Source organism: Salmo salar, chromosome ssa11, assembly GCF_905237065.1.
Source record: "Salmo salar chromosome ssa11, Ssal_v3.1, whole genome shotgun sequence".
NCBI lineage: Eukaryota > Metazoa > Chordata > Actinopteri > Salmoniformes > Salmonidae > Salmo > Salmo salar.
In genome coordinates, this window is record NC_059452.1 from 69976934 (window position 1) to 69998346 (window position 21413).

The 21413-nt window shown below is 42.4% G+C and overlaps 1 protein-coding gene across 3 annotated transcripts in view; it reads left to right on the forward strand.

The window, feature by feature from the left end:
- sr-bi (scavenger receptor class B type I) overlaps nt 1-20229 on the forward strand; it is a 35664-nt gene extending 15435 nt beyond the window's left edge. The window contains exons 8-14 of one of the 3 annotated variants that reach the window (XR_006757489.1): nt 718-836; nt 12631-12704; nt 12917-12968; nt 13312-13458; nt 14474-14517; nt 15341-15399; nt 16450-20229. Coding sequence is in view for 2 of the 3 variants with exons in the window: in NM_001123612.1 (NP_001117084.1) it covers nt 718-836; nt 12631-12704; nt 12917-12968; nt 13312-13458; nt 16450-16542 (485 nt within the window). In the remaining variant the exon portion in view is untranslated. 3 annotated transcript variants of the gene reach the window in all.
- The last annotated feature ends 1184 nt before the right edge of the window (nt 20230-21413 follow it).

Below are 21413 nucleotides of genomic sequence, written 5' to 3' on the forward strand. Positions count from 1 at the left end.
AAATAAAGGTGCTTGAAGGCAATGTGATGGTCTGGGGGTGCTTCGGTGGTGGTAAAGGGGGAGATTTGTACAGGGTAAAAGTGAACTTGAAGGAAGGCTATCACTCCATACCATACCCTGTGGACGGTGCTTAATTGGAGCCAATTTCTTCCTAGAAAAGGAGAATGAGCCAAAGCACAGGTCCAAACTATGGAAGAACTATTTAGGGAAGAAGCAGTCAGCTGGTATTCTGTCTATAATGGAGTGGCCAGCACTGTCACCGGATCTCAACCCTATTGAGCTGTTGTGGGAACAGCTTGACCGTGTGGTATGTAAGAAGTGCCTATCCAACTTGTGGGAGGTGCTTCAGAAACCATGGGGTGAAATCTCTTCAGATTACCTCAACAAATTGACAACTAGAATGCCAAAGGTCTGCAAGGCTGTAATTGCTGCAAATGATGGATTCTTTAATGAAAGCAAAGTTGAGGTCTCATTTATAATAAATTAAAAATTATTATTTGTAACCTTGTCAACATCTTTACTATTTCCTATTCATTTTGCAACTCATTTCATGTATGTTTTCTTAGAAATTCTTGTTTTCCAAGTGACCCCAAACTTTTGAACGGTAGCGTACTTGTTAAAAAGGAAATGTATGATGGTGAATGATAATAGTGGTATTGATGATGTTGATTATGATAATACAAGTAAAGGTGGCGTTGTATTAATATTGTGTTCCAGACGCCCAAGTGTTCATTTCCCAACCCCACTTCTACAATGCTGACCCTGTGCTGCTGGACTACGTACAGGGACTTCAGCCTATTGAGGACGAACACGGACTATTCATAGACATCCACCCTGTGAGTAACAAATACACGCTGTCCTGAAGTGGAACACTTATAAACTCAGCAAAAAAAAGAAATGTCCCTTTTTCAGGACCCTGTCTTTCAAAGATAATCCAAATAATTTCACAGATCTTCATTGTAAAGGGTTTGAACACTGTTTCCCATGCTTGTTCAATGAACCATAAACAATTAAAGAACATGCAGCTGTGGAACGGTCGTTAAGTTACTAACCACTTACAGATGGTAGGCAATTAAGGTCACAGTTATGAACTTTGGACACTAAAGAGGCCTTTCTACTGACTCTGGAAAAACACCAAAAGATAGATGCCCAGGGTCCCTGCTCATCTGTGTGAACGTGCCTTAGGCATGCTGTAAGGAGGCATGAGGACTGCAGATGTGGCCAGGGCAATAAATTGCAGTGTCCGTACTGTGAGACGCCTAAGATAGTGCTACAGGGAGACGGGACGGACAGCTGATCGTCCTCGCAGTGGCAGACCAAGTGTAACAACACCTGCACAGGATCGGTACATCCGAACATCACACCTGCAGGACAGGTACAAGATGGCAACAACAACTGCCTGAGTTACACCAGGAACGCACAATCCCTCCATCAGTGCTCAGACTGTCCTCAATAGGCTGAGAGGCTGGACTGAGGGCTTTTAGGCCTGTTGTAAGGCAGGTCCTCACCAGACATCACCGGCAACAATGTTACCTATGGGCACAAACCCATCGTCGCTGGACCAGACAGGACTGGCAAAAAGTGCTGTTCACTGATGAGTCGCGGTTTTGTCTCACCAGGGGTGATGGTCGGATTCGCGTTTATCTTCGCAGGAATGAGCGTTACACCGAGGCCTGTACTCTGGAGTGGGATTGAGGTGGAGGGTCTGTCATGGTCTGCGGCGGTGTGTCACAGCATCATCGGACTGAGCTTGTTATTGCAGGCAATCTCAACGCTGTGCGTTACAGGGAAGACATCCTCCTCCCCAATGTGGTACCCTTCCTGCAGGCTCATCCTGACATGACCCTCCAGCATGACAATGCCACCAGCCATACTTCTCGTTCTGTGTGTGTTTTCCTGCAAGACAGGAATGTCTTGGTGGAAGAGTGGGGTAACATCTCACAGCAAGAACTGGCAAATCTGGTGCAGTCCAGGAGGAGGAGATGCGCTGCAGTACTTAATGCAGCTGGTGGCCACACCAGATACTGACTAACTTTTGCTTTTGACCCCCCTTTGTTCAGGAACACATGATTTAATTTCTCTTAGTCACATGTCTGTGGAACTTGTTCAGTTTCTCAGTTGTTAAATCTTATGTTCATACAAATATTTACACATGTTAAGTTTGCGGAAAATTAGCGCGGTTGACAGTGAGGACGTTACTTTTTTGCTGAGTTTAGTAAGAGGAAATTGTGTCCCTTGACTATGGACTCGTCCCCTTTGTTCTAATAGGTCTTCGATAAGATTAGATCAGATTAGTGGACGGCGATGCACACAACAAACACACACACCTTTATGATCTATTAGGGTCAAAGACCAGTGGGTTTCTGACAGGCTATCATCCAGAGACAAGACGGCTCCAATGTGGCTCCAGTTTCGCAGTCAATCAATTAACCCCTGAACTATACCCTGATGGGTTTTATTTAGATGAAGAATGTCACTTCTCTGACAGATGCATTGAGTTCCAGTTAGATTTGCGATGATGGTTTTTAGCCTCCCTGGTCTGTATCGGGTGCATAAGTGTTTGGTGGTCTTTGACACAGTCGCCCCTTGGCGTCAAAGGTCAAATGAAATGTAATTGAATGATGACTTGATTTACGACTCTCCATATATCTGACGGGGGGCGGCGCGCCACATTGTCTGACAGCCTGAAGCATCTGTGCCAAGTTCTCTCCCATTTATAGACCGTGTGTGTGCTTTTAATGGTGCGAATTGGGCCCATTCACGTTAATGTTATAAACGTATAACTCCGGCAGTAAAAGTGAGGCCATTTCCCCTTATCTAAATTGATTGTGTAAACACATCTGCTCTCATAGCCGTAGCGAACGTACACCGTACAGCCTGTCTTGACGCATACACAGAAGGCTTGGCCATAGCAATTTCTTAGAATTGTCCTCTAATTTTAGATACAATTTACTGTCCCCTGGCTGAGGGCGAAAAACTTGTTGGACATTCATTCTCGTATTTACATTTTTTTTGTGTGTGTTGGACTCATTTGTAGAAAAATGTTCATATCCACTCAATGTTTGCAGCAAACATCGTGATCTTCATCAACTGCAATCACAGAAAGCTTGATTTTAAAATACACTTGTGGGACAGCCAACGAGAGCAGATATCATCCAATTCTTTTTTTTGTCAGGCTCCTGTGCCAAGTTGGATATGGTGTACAGGCTGTACTATACTCTTTTCATAGTACATTTGTCATGTAGCAGACGTTCTTATCCAGAGCGACTTACAGGAGCAAAAGGTTATTCAGTGCCTTGCCTAAGAGCACATCGACAGATTTAAAATAAAAAAAAATGGTTTACCTAGTCAACTCGTGATGACTTGCTGTTGACCACAGCATGATTAGTTCTGTAGGGCTGAAGGCCATTAGTGACCGTGGTTGCTGGGGGTCCTTAATTATATACAGTGCTTTTCTGTGGCAGCAGTTAGTGTAAATGTCCTCTATAGATTGCACCAAAAAACATACAGAGCTGCCATCTTAACAATCCTCTAAGGCCTGGGGGTCATGTATGTGGTTTAGGTTGCCTGCCATGCAGTAATCCACCCAGTCCATGATGAAACTATAACAGTTCCCAAGTCTCAAAGTGAAATTCTCTGGAACAGACATTAGCAGCTAAATATCTAAAACGTGTGCATGCTATTGGTAAACTGTCTGGCACAGGACACGAAGTCAGTGACCTTTTTTAGCGATGGCCTAATTGGAATTGCAGCCTTTCTGTGTATTACTGTACTAGGAAATGGGTATTATGATGGTGTCATGATTGCTCCTATAAATAGATTAAGGCCAGATGTGAAGCTGACTGGTGCTTTTGGTGGTCCTGTACTGTTGCTGGCCAAAACACTGCAACTAATTATTGGCACCATGTCACAATATGGCTGTACAGATAAGACTGTGCGTCTGATCTGCTAGTATTTGCCCCAATAAAGTTGGTTTATGATTGCTGACTAAGCAAGAATCACACACTTGTTTTAGGTAACTGTACTATCACACCACTGACAATTATAAAAGCATTGCAGACATGGCAATAAGCTTTGCCCAGTAATTGGTTATATGACCGGTCTGTTGGTGTGTAGCAATTTTAAGGGCAGCGGAGGGGGGAACGACCACAGCAGAGTTTGAGCCAGTTACCTTTTTGGGTCCAGGGCTAATGCTTACGTGGTGTGCTACCAACTGTGCCAATTAGGGCCAGGTCTCTTGGTAGTTTACTTCCATACAAGAAGGCGTCGTTATATAAGTGAAGACATGGTTTGTAACTGCTGTTATAACGATTGGCAGTGGGATCAGACGTGGACTGTTGAGCAATGCATAGTTCCAGGAGGGAGAGGATATGGAGAGATGAAGGCTCCCCGATGTGGGATTGACCATCTGGGGTTGGATTGCAGCTTGACACCTAGTGGTCCCATCCACAGCCCCGGGCCACAACTCTCATAGAACTCCTTCCCGACAGAACTGTGTATGTCAAATCAAATGTTATTTGTTACATGCTTCATAAATAACAGGTGTTTGACTAAAAGTGAAATGTTTACTTATGGGCCCTTCAGAACAATGCAGGGATTATATTTTAGAAATCAAGGAATAAACACACACTGACTAACGATAACTTGGCTATATAAACCGGGTACCAAGTCAATGTGCAGGTGTACGAGGTAATTGAGATGTAATTGTAACAACATACAGGAACTCAAGTCCTTTTTTGTTCACCTGACCTAGAATTCCTCACAATCAAATGCCGACCGTATTATCTCCCAAGAGAATTATCTTCGGTTATTGTCACAGCCGTGTATATCCCCCCCTCAAGCCAACACCACAACGTCCCTCAAGTAACTTCACTGGGCTTTCTGAAAACTGGAAACCATATATCCTGAGGCTGCATTTAATGTAGCAGGGGATTTTAACAAAGCAAATTTGAGGAAAACGCTGCCGAAGTTCTATCGACTGTAGCACTCGTGCTGGAAAAACACTGGATCATTGTTACTAACTTCCACGATGCATACAAGGCCCTCCCCCCGCTCTCCTTTTGGCAAATCTGACCACGGCTCCATTTTGCTCCTCCCTTCCTATAGGCAGAAACTCAAACAGGAAGTACCAGTGCTAAGGTCTATTCAACGCTGGTCTTACCAATCGGAAACCACGCTTCAAGATTGTTTTGATCCCACGGAATGGGATATGTTCCGGGTAGCCTCTGAGAATAACATCGAATACGCTGATTCGGTGACTGAGTTTATCAGGAAGTGTATAGGAGTTGTTGTACCCACTGTGACTATTAAAACCTACCCTAACCAGAAACGGTGGATAGATGGCAGCATTCGCAAAACTGAAAGTGCGAACCACTGCATTTTAACCATGGCAAGGCGACTGGGAATATGGCCGAATACAAACAGTAGTCATTCCCTCCAAGGCAATCAAACAGGCTAAATGTCAGTATAGAGACAAAGTGGAGTCGCAATTCAAGCTGCTCAGACAAGATACGTTGTGTACTACATACGTAAGAGATTCTGTTTCTTTTCAATTTCTCGCATGGAATAGCCTTCATTTCTCAGCACAAGAATAGACTGATGAGTTTCAGAAGGAAGGTCTTTGTTTCTGGCCATTTTGAGCCTGTAATCGAACCCATAAATGCTGAGTCTCCAGATACTCAACTAGTCTAAAGAAGGCCAGTTTTATTGCTTCTTTAATCAGCACAACAGTTCAGCTGTGATAACATAATTGCGAAAGCGTTTTCTAATGATAAATTAGCATTTTAAAATGATAAACTTGGATTAGCTAACACAACACAATTGGAACACAGTGATGGTTGCTGATAATGGGCCTCTGTACGCCTATGTAGATATTCCATAAAAAAATCAGCTACAATTGTTTATTTACAACATTAACAATGTCTACACTGTATTTCTGATCAATTTGATATTTTAATGGACAAAAAATAATGTGCTTTCCTTTCATAAACAAGGGCATTTCTTAGGGACCCCAACTTTTGAACGGTAGTGTATAGGTAGGGATAAAGTAACTAGGCAACATGATAGACAATAAACAGTAACAACAGTGTGTGTGAATGAAGAGTTGGTGCAAAAAGGGCCAATGCATATAGTCCGAGTAGCTATTGGTTAACTTATGTAACTGTCTTATGGCTTGGGGGTAGAAGGTGGGTGGGTCGGGTGGTTGTGTGTTACAGTCAGGGTCTGTCACTATCTAAACTCAGGTTGAGATAATGACAGATCAATGACCTCCCTTCAGTCTGTTTTCAGTCATCTATTGATTTTATCTGTTAATGTTCACATATGTAACATTGCATATGAATGTAACTTATAGATATACTGATGTTAGTTAGTGGACTCGGTCGATAATGTTGAATTAGCGGACTGTTTTATGGCTATAGGCAGTACAATTTGAATGTGACAATGGTGGGGCGATTGCTCTTATTGACCAAAGTCTCATGTTGTCCAGTCATATTAGGGCTGGGACTTGCCAGAGACCTCAACGATACAATATTATCACGATACTTAGTTGCTGAGATATGTAGTGCGATTCTATATGTATTTGCGATTTAAGTTAGAAACGTGTTGCTCACTATATGCCTGCTGCAGAGGGACAAAGAATGCTGAAAACGAGTTTTGATCAGTCAGGGAAGTAAAAGTGCTGACATGTTGACTCACTATTTAACCCTGTGAGACCCAAGCATAGATCCAAATGAAGGGGAAAAAAACGTATTACTCATCAAATACTTGTAATAAGCCTCTTTCCAAATTTCAAATTCAAAGTCATTTTTATAAGACAATCTGCTGGAAGTGTTGCAAAAATGCAACATTGGGCTTCAATGGTAAAAAAAAACATTTTAAGATAACTGTGAAATTTATATTAAAATCACATGAAAATGGATCAAAAGCATATACATGCAATGGAAAATATTGTCTAATGGTGTATACATTTGAAATTAAGTCATATTTAATTTGAAATAGCCAAATTGATCAATTTGACCAATCCAAATATTAGAATAAAAATACTGTCAAAAAAAAGTAAGCAAACTATTTTGTGTGTTTTCTATGTATGGAGAACATCTAACACATTTTTAGTAATATTCGGTTGGTGTTTCTGACTTAATTTGAAGAGAACCTTACTACTTACCATAAAATTAATGGTCTCGAAAACCACAATTATTTCAAAGATGGATATATCCATGACATTTATTTTAATGTGAAAAGTAACGGAAGTATTTGGTTGTCCATATTTGGAAGGGAAACGATCTCTCCAACTTGTCTATCAATATATGATCTTGACCCAATGTCTGTTTGGCAACCCTTTAAGCCCAATGTAATGTTTTTTTCTACACTTACAAAACTAACTCTTGCTCGGAATGTTTCTTTCTGGAGTTTTTCATTTATTATAATTTTTTTAACATAAAGGAACACACATTTTCAAGTCATCTACTTGTGAGGATGACTTACTACATGAGCTTGTGTAGGTGACCAGTGTGGTGTCAGATGCGTGGACAGTTTTCCAATGTTTCAGAGGCTGCGGATGCCACAGTAATCATACTGACACACAACAAATACTACTGAGTGATACGTGGGCCTAATGAGCTGCACTCTGTAGTGTTAGACTTTTAGTTTAGGAAGTGTGTTTTTGCAAAGTTGGGTCTCACAGGGTTTAAAAAGAAGCTACAGAACAAGCTATATGATAAATACTGGAGTTTTGGCTCAGGTACAACTAACTTGCGCTAGCTAACGCTACCTACCGTAAACAAAATTGAGTCATATCGATATCATCTAAAAAAAATATTACTAACTTTTTGGGTTGTTTTGTTAAGGCATATGGTGTGACGTGATAGGCAGGTATTGATGTTTCAGATTGGTTGACAAAACGACTCATGACTTAAGTTGTGAAAGTAGGCAGAGGTAGGTGTCTGCTTGGACAACGACGCCTTCTTCACAATCAAACTGCAGGCCTTTTTGCTCAAATCAGGTTTGGAATACTGACTGTCCAAACAGCAAGTTACAAGTGACCAAATCGGAGCTGTTTGTGTTCAAACAGCAGTCATTTGCTGACGTGGCTTTTCTAGACAGGTGAGTGCGCAGTGGTGTAGGCTGATTGGCGCTTGTGCTTCATGTCACTCAGAAGTTATGTAGCAAGCAAAAGGTATTTTACATTTTTTATTAGGATCCCAATTAGCTGTTGCAAAAGCAGTAGCTACTCCTCCTGGGGTCCACATGAAACATAATACAGCTCAAGGACAGAACATACTTTTTGTTGTAAACATTTTTAAGGCACACGTAGCCTACATATCAATGCATATATACAAACTATCTTGGTCAAATAGGGGAGGGGCATTGTGCTGCGACGTGTCGCTTTATCTGTTTTTGAAACCAGGTTTGCTATTTATTTGAGCAATATGAAATGGAAGTTCCATGCAATAAGGGCTCTATATAATACTGTACGCTTTTCTGAATTTGGGGACTGTGAAAAGACCCCTGGTGTCATGTCTGGTGGGAGAAGTATGTGTGTCAGAGCTGTGTATAAGTTGACTATGCAAACAATTTGGGATTTTCAATAAAATGTTTCTTATGAAAAGTGATGCTGTCAGTCTAGCCTTAAGTCTCAGCCAAGTGACTGGCATGCATAGTATTTAAAACAGTCCTCTGATTACAATTTAGAGCAAAATGTGTCACTCTGTACTGGACCAGCTGCAGCTTAACTAGGTCTTTCCTTGCAGCACTGGACCACACAACTTGACAGTAATCAAGATTAGACAAAACTAGAGCTTGCAGAACTTGCTTTGTGTGGTGTCAAGAAAGCAGAGCATCTCTTTATTACAGCTAGACCTCTCCCCATCTTTACAACCATTGAATCTCTATGTTTTGACCATGACAGTTTGCAATCTAAGGTAACGCCGAGTAATTTAGTCTCCTCAACTTGTTCAACAGCCACACCATTCATTACCAGGTTCAGCTGAGGTCTAGCACTTAAGGAATGATTTGTACCACATACAATGCTCTTAGTTTGAGATGGGTCTCACAGGGTGACAACGATGCCTGCCATGGACTTTTCCCAGAAAGGAAGAGTGTATTCTCAAAACAACTTATTCAATTTGCAAATCTGGAGCTGGTTAACAATCCACTCAACAACAATGTAGAGTCCACCCACATTTCCATGTGTTATTTCATGAACTTTGGAAGTTTCTTTCAAGTGCTGTTGCAAAAACCATCAAGCGCTATGATGAAACTGGCTTTGATGAGGACTGCCACAGGAATGGAAGACCCAGAGTTACCTCTGTTGCAGAGGATATGTTCATTAGTCACAAGCCTTAAATTGCAGCCCAAATAAATGCTTCAAGGAGTTAAAGTAACATACACATCTCTACATCAACTGTTCAGAGGAGACTGCAATTGCTGCAAAGAAACCACTACTAAAGGACACCAATAAGAAGAGACTTGCTTGGGCCAAGAAACACAAGCAATGGACATTAGACCGGTGGGAAATCTGTCCTTTGGTCTGGAGTCCAAATTGGAGATTTTTGGTTCCATCCGCCATGTCTTTGTGTGGTGTGGGTGAACGGATGATCGCCGCGTATGTATTTCCCACTGTAAAGCATGGAGGTGTGGGAGTGCTTTGCTAGGTACTGTCAGTGATTTATTTAGAATTCAAGGCACACTTAACCAGCATTGCTACCACAGCATTCTGCACCGATACGCCATCCCATCTGGTTTGCGCTTAGTGTGCTCATTTGTTTTTCAACAGGACAGTGACCCAAAACACACCTCCAGCTTGTTTTTTTAAGGGCTATTTGGCCAAGAAGGAGAGTCATGGAGTGCTTTCATCAGATGACCTGGGCTCCACAATCCCTCAACCAAACTGAGATGGTTTGGGATGAGTTGGACCATAGAGTGAAGGAAAAGCAGCCAACAAGTGCTCAGCATATGTGGGAATTCCTTCAAGGCTGTTGGAAAAGCATTCCAGGTGAAACTGGTTGAGAGAATGCCAAGCATGTGCAAAGCTATCAAGGCAAAGGGTGGCTATTTGAAGAATCTCACATATAAAATATGTTTTTAACACTTTATTTTTTGGTTACTACATGATTCCATATGTTAATTCATAGTTTTGATGTGTTGACTATTCTACAATGTAGAAGATGGTTTTAAAGAAATTGACAAAAATAAATTGAATGAGTAGGTGTTCTAAAACTTTTGACTGGTGTATTCTGGCTGCATAGATTTTTCTATCACTTACAGTAGAATGTACAGGAAATATTTCCCCACAAAGTTCAGCGCAATGGAAACAGGACAGCAGGGCAAGGAGTAAAGTAGATCACTTTTTCCACATGTTACGTTACAGCCTTATTCTAAAATGGATTACATCAATCTACACACAATACTCCATAATGATGAAGTGAAAACAGGTTTTAGAAATAGACTGATACCTTATGTAAATAAGTATTCAGACCCTTTGCTCTGAGACTCATGAGCTCCGCTGCATCCTGTTTCCATTGATCGTCCTTCAAGTTTCTACAACTTGATTGGAGTCCACCTGTGGTAATTTCAGTTGATTGGGCTATATAAGGTCCCACAGTTGATGGTGCATGTCAGAGCAAAAACTAAGCAATGAGGTCGAAGGAATTGTCCGTTGAGCGCCGAGATAGGACTGTGTCAAGGCACAAATCTGGGGAAGGGTACCAAAAATTCTGCAGCATTGAAGGTCCCCAAGAACACAGTGGCCTCCATCATTCATAAATGGAAGACGTTTGGAACCACACATCTCCTAGAGCTGGCCGCCCGGCCAAACTGAGCAATTGGGGGAGAAGGACCTTGGTCAAGGAGGTGACGGAGTGCAGAGTTCATCTGACAGAGCACTAGAGTTCCTCTGTGGAGATGAGAGAACCTTCCAGAAGGACAACCATCTCTGCAGCACTCCAATCAGCCCTTTGTGGTGGAGTGGCCAGATGGAAGCCACTCCTCAGTAAAAGACACATGACAACCCACTTGGAGTTTGCCAAAAGGCACCTCGGACCGTGAGAAACAAGATTCTCTGGTTTGATGAAACCAAGAGTGAACTCTTTGGCCTCAATGCCAAGCATCACATCTGGAAGAAACCTGCCACCTACAGTGAAGCATGGTGGTAGCAGCATCATGCTGTATGTATGTTTTTCAGAGGTAGGGACTGGGAGACTAGTCAGGATCAAGGCAAAGATGAACAGAGTAAAGTACAGGCAGATCCTTGATAAAATTCGCCTTCCAACAGGACAACAACCCAAAACACACAGCCAGGACATCGCTGGAGTGGCTTCGGAACAAGACTCTGAATGTCCTTGAGTGGCCCAGCCAGAGCCAGGACTTGAACCCAATCTAACAGCTCTGGAGAGTCCTGAAAATGGCTCTGCAGCAACGCTCCCCATCCAACCTGACAGCGCTTGAGGATCTGCGGAGAAGAATGGGAGAAACTCCCCAAATACAGGTGTGCCAAGCTTGTAGCGTCATACCCAAGAAGACTCGAGGCTGTAATCGCCACCAATGGTGCTTCAACAAAGTACTGAGTAAAGGGTCTGAATACTTCTGATGTTTAAGTTTTTATGTTTAAATTTTTTTTTTTGCCATTTCTAAAAACCTGTTTTTGCTTAGTCATTTATGGGCTATTGTGTGTAGATTGGGGTGGGGGGGACGGACAATTTAATCAATTTTAGATTTAAGGCTGGAATGTAAAAAGTGGAACAAGTCAAGGGGTCTGAATACTTTCTGAAGGCACTGTATATGCTGTATCTTTGAGTTCAGGACTTTATCTTAATCACCGTTGGCGTTTTTACACATTTTTCATTGTCATTTTTAAAATGAATAAGCCAGTGAACTGAACAAATCAGTTGATTTGTGAGGTTGGACTGATGCTCATTCTCCGTTTGAGCTCATAGTGGTGTGGTTGTGTCCGTATGCGGAAACAAGTGAGTGGAATGAAATTATCCTGGCAGGACTAGATGTATAGTTCTAGCTCTTTCCCTAAGCGTAATGACTGTCTCTCCAACTAAGAGGGCAGAGAGCCTTTGTCCAAATACTAAATATTTTTCCATTGGTCACCGCAGTATTTAGAGGACGCGCAGTGTAGACATCTGCTTTCTCATTAGATGTGCATTTCCTCTCCTTCAACGGAGCATTTGTTTACTTGCTTACTATAGCAAGTATTTTTGCGTTGACACTCGCTCTCCTGTTCTTATCCTTTTTCTCTTTTCTATCCTTTCTCTCCCTCTCACTTTTTGGATTGTTTGTGTGCAATTCAGGGGGTGAATGGACAACAAAAAAGATTGCAACTACTACCATACCTTGTTCAAAAGTACTGCAGTTTTTATATTTTTTTTACATTTTGCCCTTTTTTTTTTTTCCCCCATGTGTATCAAGAATGGTCCACCACACAACGGACATCCAGCCAACTTGACACAACTGTGGGAAGCATTGGAGTCAACATGGGCCAGCATCCCTGTGGAATGCTCTCGAGTCCATGCCCTGATGAATTGAGGCTGTTCAGAGGGCAAAAGGGGGTGCAACTCAATATTAGGCAGTATTAATGTTTTGGACTCTCAGTTTGTGTATAGATATCTCCCTCCCTCTCTGCAGGAGACTGGTGTGCCTCTGAATGTGTCTATCCGTCTGCAGCTCAACCTGTACATGAAGGAGGTGTCTGGTATCACGTAAGGATAACCCTCAACCCCTCTTATTTATAACCACTATCTTCACCCCCCCCCCCAACCCAGCACTCCTCACATGTTGACAACTCCTTATCCCTGACCTTTAACCCCAAAGGCCAAGAAGCTGAAGGATCCCATTCAATCTGGAAGCTTCAGTTCTTTATTTAGAATGTATTTGTGTGCGTCTCTGTGAGTGACTGTTTATTTGTCTGCAGGGAAACAGGGAAGATCTCAGAGGTTGTGATGCCCATGATCTGGTTTGAGGAGGTGAGTGGTGATTAGACTATTACTGGGTTCGCTTACCCCCCCCTAACCTGCTCTATACCTCTATTTCCCCCCCAACTCTCCAAACCTAACCAACACACTCTATCTCTCACCCATACCCCTAGATCAGTGTTTCTTAATCCTGGTCCTGGGGACCCAAAGGGGTGAACCTTTTTGTTTTTGCAATGGCACTACCAACCTGATTCCACTAATCAACTCACCAAAGACCAGGATTAAGCAACACCGCCCTAACGTGTGTGTGTAACCCTTTTAACAACCTCATAACTCTGTCCGCTCATCAGATTTGTGTTCCCTGTCTTTCTCTACATCTCTCTCTCTCGTGTAGAATGGTTATATGGATGATGCCACCGTGAAAACGTTCCACACCAACCTGGTGCTATTGCCAATGGTGATGGTGTACATGCAGTACTGTTTCCTAGGCTTGGGCCTGGCCACCGCTCTGGGAGCTGTACTACTACACTACAGAGGGAAGGTAAGGCCTCTACAGCACATGGTCACCGCTCCCTGCCTGTGTGGATGGGAACGTTTTGTGTGGTGTTGGATGGGAGAGAGTGAGAGTATGTGTGTTCACAAAACTGAATGTGCTGCAAGTAGTTGTGAGAGGGAGCGAAATAAAGAGTCATTCTTTGGTTTGCATGGGTACTAGGTACTGTGACTCTTGCACAGTCCTGAGCAGCCCTCTGTTACCCACCAGAGAAGAGGCTCTTCCCACAGCCTCGGCTAACAAACCAACACACTGGCGCTCCCCTTTCTAACCACCAGTAAGGGTGCTGTGAGGTCTCCCCCCCCCATCTCCCTCTGAGTTGCTGTAGACTGTGATTTATACTGTACAGTGGTGCCACTTGGGGACGCACACAGTGCCACCCCCACCGCCTTGCTCTCGTTAGACTAATCACGGGAGAGATGTCCTTAGCACACACTCATCCAAAGGCATATGTTGTATTTTACATAGCTAACTCTATACGTTAGCCAGTTAATTTGATAAACACATGAACATAACTCTCAAGCCAATGCTAGCTAGAGTTGGTGCAATGACTGGAAGTCTATGGGTATATACGAGAACGCTAGATTAGCGCAATGACGAAGTCTATGGGTGTATATACTAGCAGATACCCTCAGACTTCCAGTCATTGTGCTAATGCTAGTTTAGCATTGGCTCACGAAAGTACCTTATCTGACTTCAGCCTGGACACAAAGACATACAAATGGTATCCACAAGTTCATCTGACTCTGGGGAAGTAGATAAAGGGCCTCATTGCCAATATTCTTAAAAGCATACTTCAGGATTAAGTATGGGGTTATTTGGTGTATCAAGTCATTTCTATGCACATTTCAAGGTTATTTTAGTTTTGGAACGCTATGTTCCCCAGGGACCGTAAAGACTACCCATACATACAGTATATGGTTATGGCATGCACACACACACACAGGCATTTCAGGTCATGTGGTTATGACTAGTGTGGCGTGAATGGTTTTCTTTCTTGCAGGTGTTGTTGAAAAAGATCTGCCTACAGTGATCGAAAACCATGGGGTTGGTCTACACATTAAACTGTTCCCAATCCCTCCAGAAAAGATGCCTCTATCAATCAGAAGAATGTGATGGCAATATGAATATAAAATGATATACCCTGACAGATTCTGATCGGCTTTGATTTGATAAGGACCCATCAGTAGGGAGGGAAGGCCAATTTTGGTCCTTGGGGGCTGCTCCTCGTGTGCAGGCTTTTGCTCCAGCCAAGCGCTTACACACTACAGTGTTCATGGTCTTTAGATTTTTAGTAAAGCTCTGTTGGTCATGTTGATGGAGAATGAAGACCGTGCGTACTGTTTGCTGAACCAGGTGTGTGTGGAAGCTGGGTTGTCGCAAAAGGCCTGCACACGCTGGCCTAACCGGACTGGAGTTCTCCTGATCATGGGGGAGAAAGATGCGTATAACGTGTCTGTTTCAGCCTGATTGTGTTACTGTACGAAGTTGATTTGATCAGAGGAATATGGAATCTGATCATCCCTTCTCAACTGGGTCAGGTGTCAATCAATCCAAATGTCACAATTGATTGGTCAAGACTGTCTGAGGTGCGTCATTAACCGATCGCATGAACCCTGCTTGCTCCACCTTCAATCTGTTGTCTTTCTCGGTTTTGAATCTGCGTACACACACACAAACTGCAACAATTAAAACGCACACTGCATGAACACACACATTCAGCCCATGATTAAATGACCCAATGGCTGAGTGACTAAATACTGCACTTCCTGTCTGTCAAATCAACCACCTGACAGCCAATCAGGTTGGTCAATGATTTCCTGTAGCTGCTTCTGACTGGCTCATTAGTAAAGGTCTGGCTATCTTTTAGGCAACGGTTAAAGACCCAGTAAACGGCACAGATGGACACATTTATCACGAATGACACAGGTAGGTTTCAAGCTGACATACACACTCACCCTTTTCCTGTATATTGTGTGTGTGTACGTGTGTACACCTTTTTTCTACAGGTCACACACGAACACAAACTGAGGACTCACACGAGGCAACACGCTCACCCATATTTAATTTATAAACATCACTATCATTTAAAATCAACAGTTCTCTTATCCACTGCTGTTGTGCCATGTTTCATACAACCCAGTGGTCTGCCCATGTTTTTTTTTTTTAAGTGTCCAGTCTGGAAATCTGAGCATGGTTTGAGCCAGAACTCTGACAGGCCACAGTTAACACATTCTCTTGCAGCAGACCCTCTGGTTGAATACTGCTGTTATACGATTAGGATCAATGTTTTTGGGAGTTTAAATGACATTAACAGAATGTGGATTACAGGTGACGCTCTGTAGTCAAACCGGTGTATTCATTACGGAAACAGTTTGCTTCCATTTGGTTCTTAAAAGGTAAACAACTCAACAAGAGTTTCTATTGAACATATTCAGGTAGGTTCCTCCATTTTTGTTCCGGTTGCTTCAGTTTAAGAAACTGTTTACAACAGAATCAGCGGAATGAATACACTCAATGTGAAATGAACTGAAAGAAGTGTCTGAAAATGTCTGTTTGGGACGAGGCATTATGTTTATGGGCCTTTTGTAGTGAAAAGGTGTTGGTGCGTTAGTTTGATAGATCATTAAAACGTTTGCTCTATGCCCACCACAGGAGGCTGGTGAGGGGAGGACGGCTCATAATTATAATAATAATAACTGGGATGAAGTGAATGGAATTGTATCAAATACAAGGAAACCATGTCTACCATTCCAGCCATTTACTATGAGCCTGTTCTTCCAAATTTAAGGTGCCACCAGCCGCCTGTGATGCACACATTAACTGAATGAAATGACAGTGGTCTCAGCTGCCTGGTTCGGCTCCGAAACAGACTTGATCCTCACTACGTTGACATTGTTGTTGTGCTTCTAACATCCGTTCTCTTATACCCTCGCTGCCTCTCCTGACTTCTCCCATCCCGTTTCTTTCTCCTGACAGATCATAAAATGTGAGAGGACTGTCATACCGGACGCCAGCGTGAGCACTTCATCCAGCGAGCAAACCCCTCTAATACAGGACCACGTGGACTAACACGCATGTAGGGCAGAGCTGCCTAGCCCAGTTCTGCAGGACTCTGTCTGCATGCGTTTTATTGAGACTGATGATCACTGGAACCCCCAAAACCACTGATTCTCTCCTGCTATCTATATCTCTCTCTTTCTCTCAGCTATAAACTCTCTCACCTGGTACAGTTCTCACCTGGTCCTGCATCTGCTCCGGGAGACTTTGGAGACCTTCATTCTGTTCAGGACTCACCGGTCAACAGGGAAGGGCAGGACCACCCCGGTTGGTGGTGGTGTCCCATCCAACCCTCCAATGAGGATTCACTCTCGGAATACATCATGGAACGTCACTGCATCCTCACTCGCTGTTATGTGAATTTTTTCCTCGTCTGTTTGTCCTTCCGTTTCTTCCAATGTTTTAACAACTTAGTATTATGTGTTTATTACTATTCCTGAAATGCAACAGGAAAACCACTCCACTATCTGTATTGTTCTGCTTTCCTCTCCTCTGGTCTGTGTAGAAGTTGCCTGTATGCACAGAGCTAGGATCAGAAAATCCTACCCTTAGCCTTTTAGGGGAAGAAATTGAAAAGTGACCCCCAAATCAGCACCTAAAAGCAACTTCATTCTACAATATCTCACCAGACCAAAGAATCAAAAAGTGAACTTGTTTCTGGGGTAAATTACAGTCAATTCAGGAAGTAGACTGAAATTCCAACTATCGTCCATGCTTTTCAATGAGGGGAAACTGGAATTTGGTTTACTTTCTGAATTGACTGTAATTTAGATGGGATTTACCCCCAACCCAGGGGCAAAGGAGATATTATTTGTCTGTTTACCTAAGCACAGTACTTGACTTGGGCAGGAGCTCACTGGAACTGAGTACTGGCAACTCAAATGTTCTTCTGCTTGAATTCCTGCACCTCCTATTGAATATTAACTCCAAAGTATTAAGGAGTTCCGGCACTTAAAAATAAACTGTACCTGCACCCAAAATGAGTACTGGCAAGTCAAACACTGGCCTAAACATGTCTATACCATCAGATGGGATTCATAGCAAACAGAAGGAAGGGCGTGTGAAAACAAAAGGGATATATTTACAATACATTTTATTTGGCAGATGCCTTTTCAGGACACTCAAGGACATCTTACATAAAATCTGGTGCTGTACATAAAATCCATTTCATTTAGGCCTATGTGATGAATTTGAATGAATTATTTACCGGGAAGTAAGACTGTCAGCTTACCAATTTCAAAATAATGGGGAGGGTTCTTGCACGTGTCACTTCACACTGATACCATGTGCAGTAAACCGTAGCAATAGCTGTGTAGGCTAGGCTGTGTAGGATACTCACCGTGAGCCAGCGAAGACTCACTAGCCAACAAAGCTCACTGTTTACATTTTTTTGTTTTTTAAGATGCCATTTCTAGAAGAGGATGTTGGAGCATATGCCATGTTTGATATTAGTGATTTCACCATGAAGGGCTTCCAGTCCCCCTCCTATATTACTCACGGATCTAATTTAAGGGCCTTTAAGACATTTTCAGTAAATCCAATCGGCGCTTACAATGCTGTTTTCATTCAACCCTTTTTATTTTTTTGAAATGATGAAACGCTCTTCTCCACTTCGACTCATGGACATCAGTCCGGTGAAATGAAGTTATTTAAATGTATGCTCCGATGTGCCTCGCAAATAATAGGCTATTGTCTTACCCGTGTTAATAGTCTAGCTTGAGACTCATTTTGAAATAGAAGGGATTCTACGTTATTTATAAGGGTAGGCCTACATGGATAAAACTGGATCTGTTATTTATATATGAAAATGGGCAAATGCATGAACAGTCAAACAGTATTTCCAGTCAATGATTTTTAGGAATTTAATTGGAAGTAGAACTGTGCCCTGTGTTTCCCTGCCCATGCATTAGTTAGGCCCTATAGGCTATTGATCATTTAATTGTTCATCAGATTCTTCATATACAATTAATAGTATTCTCACCAATTTACATTATTGTCAATTTAATCTATTCTTTATGCTAACTGTGTGTCAAATTTACTTTTGATGTAGTTTCGTTGGGCTGTCGGCTGCACAGACCTGGTGGGCAAAGGGGGGGGAATGACATCCTCTTAATATCAACCAGAATTTAGGTTAAAAGCATTATGATTCTAACAACGATCATGTGTTGGACTTATTTAGGACAAGTCAAGGACAGGGGTGACAGCTTTAAAAAAAAAATGGCAGAGTAATTGAAAAAGTGATTTTCCGGTCAAAATGACTCTCGGCTCTCCTAGTGTTAAAGGGTTACGTTTGTGGCCGCCTAATCTACTAATCTCGTGGTTGCTGATCCAGGAAATGTGCCAAGCCTGTTGTGATTATTACTGCTATATCAGGGCGTTTATGTTCTAGTCTCAGTCTATTAATTATAGGTCTACGGTTTATTATGTGTAGTAGGTCTGAGTTTCTTTTTTTTTTTTTTTGCCCACCTAAATTTTAGCGGGCCCTGCCATTAATGGATTTCTGCCTATGCCACTGCCTCAACCCATTATTTTTTTGTTGCAATGTTAGGAATAACGCCTCAGAGTAAATTAGTTGATCTAGAAATGTCCCTCTGCTGATGGCATAGGCACCAATAATGACTGACGTTTTACTACACCAATGTGCCTTTTCAATTGGAAACTTCTCCTTTGCCCAAGCCCAAATTGACTCCTAAACCCTTGCCACTCCATGTAGATTTGAGAGGATTGGATAGCTCTGGTAGCTCCACCTTGCCCTCTGGATTTTCACCATACAGCAAATGCTCATGGGCGTCCAAGGCTAGGGGCCAGGGGTCCATTTGGAATTGGGTTGTTGTTTATGGTGTGTCCTGTGTCTATTGTGGCCATAGACCAGGGGTGCTCAAACTTTTGGGCTTGGTGGGCCAAAATATAATCTAAGTGGTGGGCCACGGGCTGAACGTATAAGTATTTATAAAAGAATTTAAAAAGTAAACAATAGCTTTTTGTAAGCAAACATAAAATCACACTTCAAACATTGTAGCCATATAACTTGAAACCTAACCACATTCTGATTACCACCTCACAGGCAAGACAATTTAGTGTGTACCCTCCCCCCCAGGGGCCATTAAACAAATGTTGCCATGACTTATGCCATGTTCATATGAGTGTTTACTTAGTCACTCAATCAGTGAGAGGCCCCTGGTGGTTAGGGCCCCTGGGCACATGCCCTGCATGCCCAGTTGGTAAGTTGGTGATGAATAGCCTCCTACAAGGTTTAAATAGCTGGCTAGACTACCTTACCTAGCAATACAAAAGAATGTTACCCGACATGGGCTACATTACCATGAGAGGCCAAACCAAACGTTGTCGGCCCTGCCATAGACCATACTGTACACAGTAATAATTCTGTGAATGTAAAGAGCATAGTACCTAAAATGCTCGTGTCCAAACTATGGCTGTGTCTCAAATGGCACCCTATTCCCTATATAGTGCACTCTGGCCAAAGGTAGTGTATTATTAGGGTGCCATTTGGGACGTATATATTGGGAATAGGGTGTCTTTGGGGATGCACACAAGGGTCTGGGTGTGCTTTTTGACAACACAGGCTCTTTGAATGAGATTGAGATTTGTGAATTTATGCCGTCATACTCCTTTAAGTGGTGAGAATAACTTTGTAAATAAGTGAATAAATGTGCCATGAATTGGCATACATTACTTCCACTGCTGGGTTGGTCTCCTGTGGTATTTTCCATCAGGTGTGTGCGTGCCTGTGTGATGACTGTAAACATACTTTTATTGATTTTTAACACAAAGACCTGTTCATACTTAAAGTGCAATATAACCCATGATGCTTCAGATATGTGTTTGCTCTGTACGCATGTTTGTATGCATGCATTGTAAAAGTGGGTATGCATGATTTTGTGTGTGCTTTATTTATAATGCATACAAAGACATTGCATTACACACAGTGTGAATGTTAGTGTGTCCATGCATGTGTCTCAGGGTGGTGTGACATTCATGGGAATGACTCCAGTGGTCAACAGAATGAAGATGATAACGATCACAGCGGTTACTATGCCAACAATCAGGAACGAGCCACATTTTCACTCTTTTTCCTCAAAGAGCTTTGACTGTAAACACACACCAGAGAAAGAGAGGGGTGAGAGAGAGAATGGTAAAACATGCAATGTAGTCTATGGCATATGCTGAACTGCCAAGATCCCACTGTTTGGATAGTCCCTATAGATGCTCAGAATATCAAACGATCAACAACATCTTGATATGCAACAACTTGGAAAGGAAAGAGAGAGAGGTGGGAGGAAGAAGGGGCATAGAGAGTAAGAGAGTTGGTTTGGGATATTTACACATCTTCCTGATTCTTTAGTCCTTTCTTATAGTCCCAGGGCCACCCATAGAAATAGAAAGGATGTCTCCATTCAAGATGATAATGGTATATTGGGTGGACTGCCAGCCAGTGTGAGTGTAACCATGCCAGGAAGTAAAAGCAGGAAGTGTACCCTTCAATATGTGCTGTGATTTATTGACCCAATGACATTACAAAAAGCACTTTCCATTGCATGAGCCAAATTAGTTGGCATAATTTGAATGAACATTCTACATTACCATGCATCAATCCAGCATCAGTTGATAGAACGAAACACCATAGAACGTAACACCATGGAAATTATTGCATCACAATATCAGGCAGCCATTGCGAGATTACCAGTCAAATTGCCAGGGTTAGAGCTTCCAAGCCCGTTCTCTTCATTCTATTTCTATGTTGCCACCAACCAAACATGTGTTGTTCAGTTACCCTGGAAACAAAACTGTAACATGTCAACAACGTTATGTAGATAATGTTATGAATATGAACACTGTGTGGTTCAACTACACTATATATACAA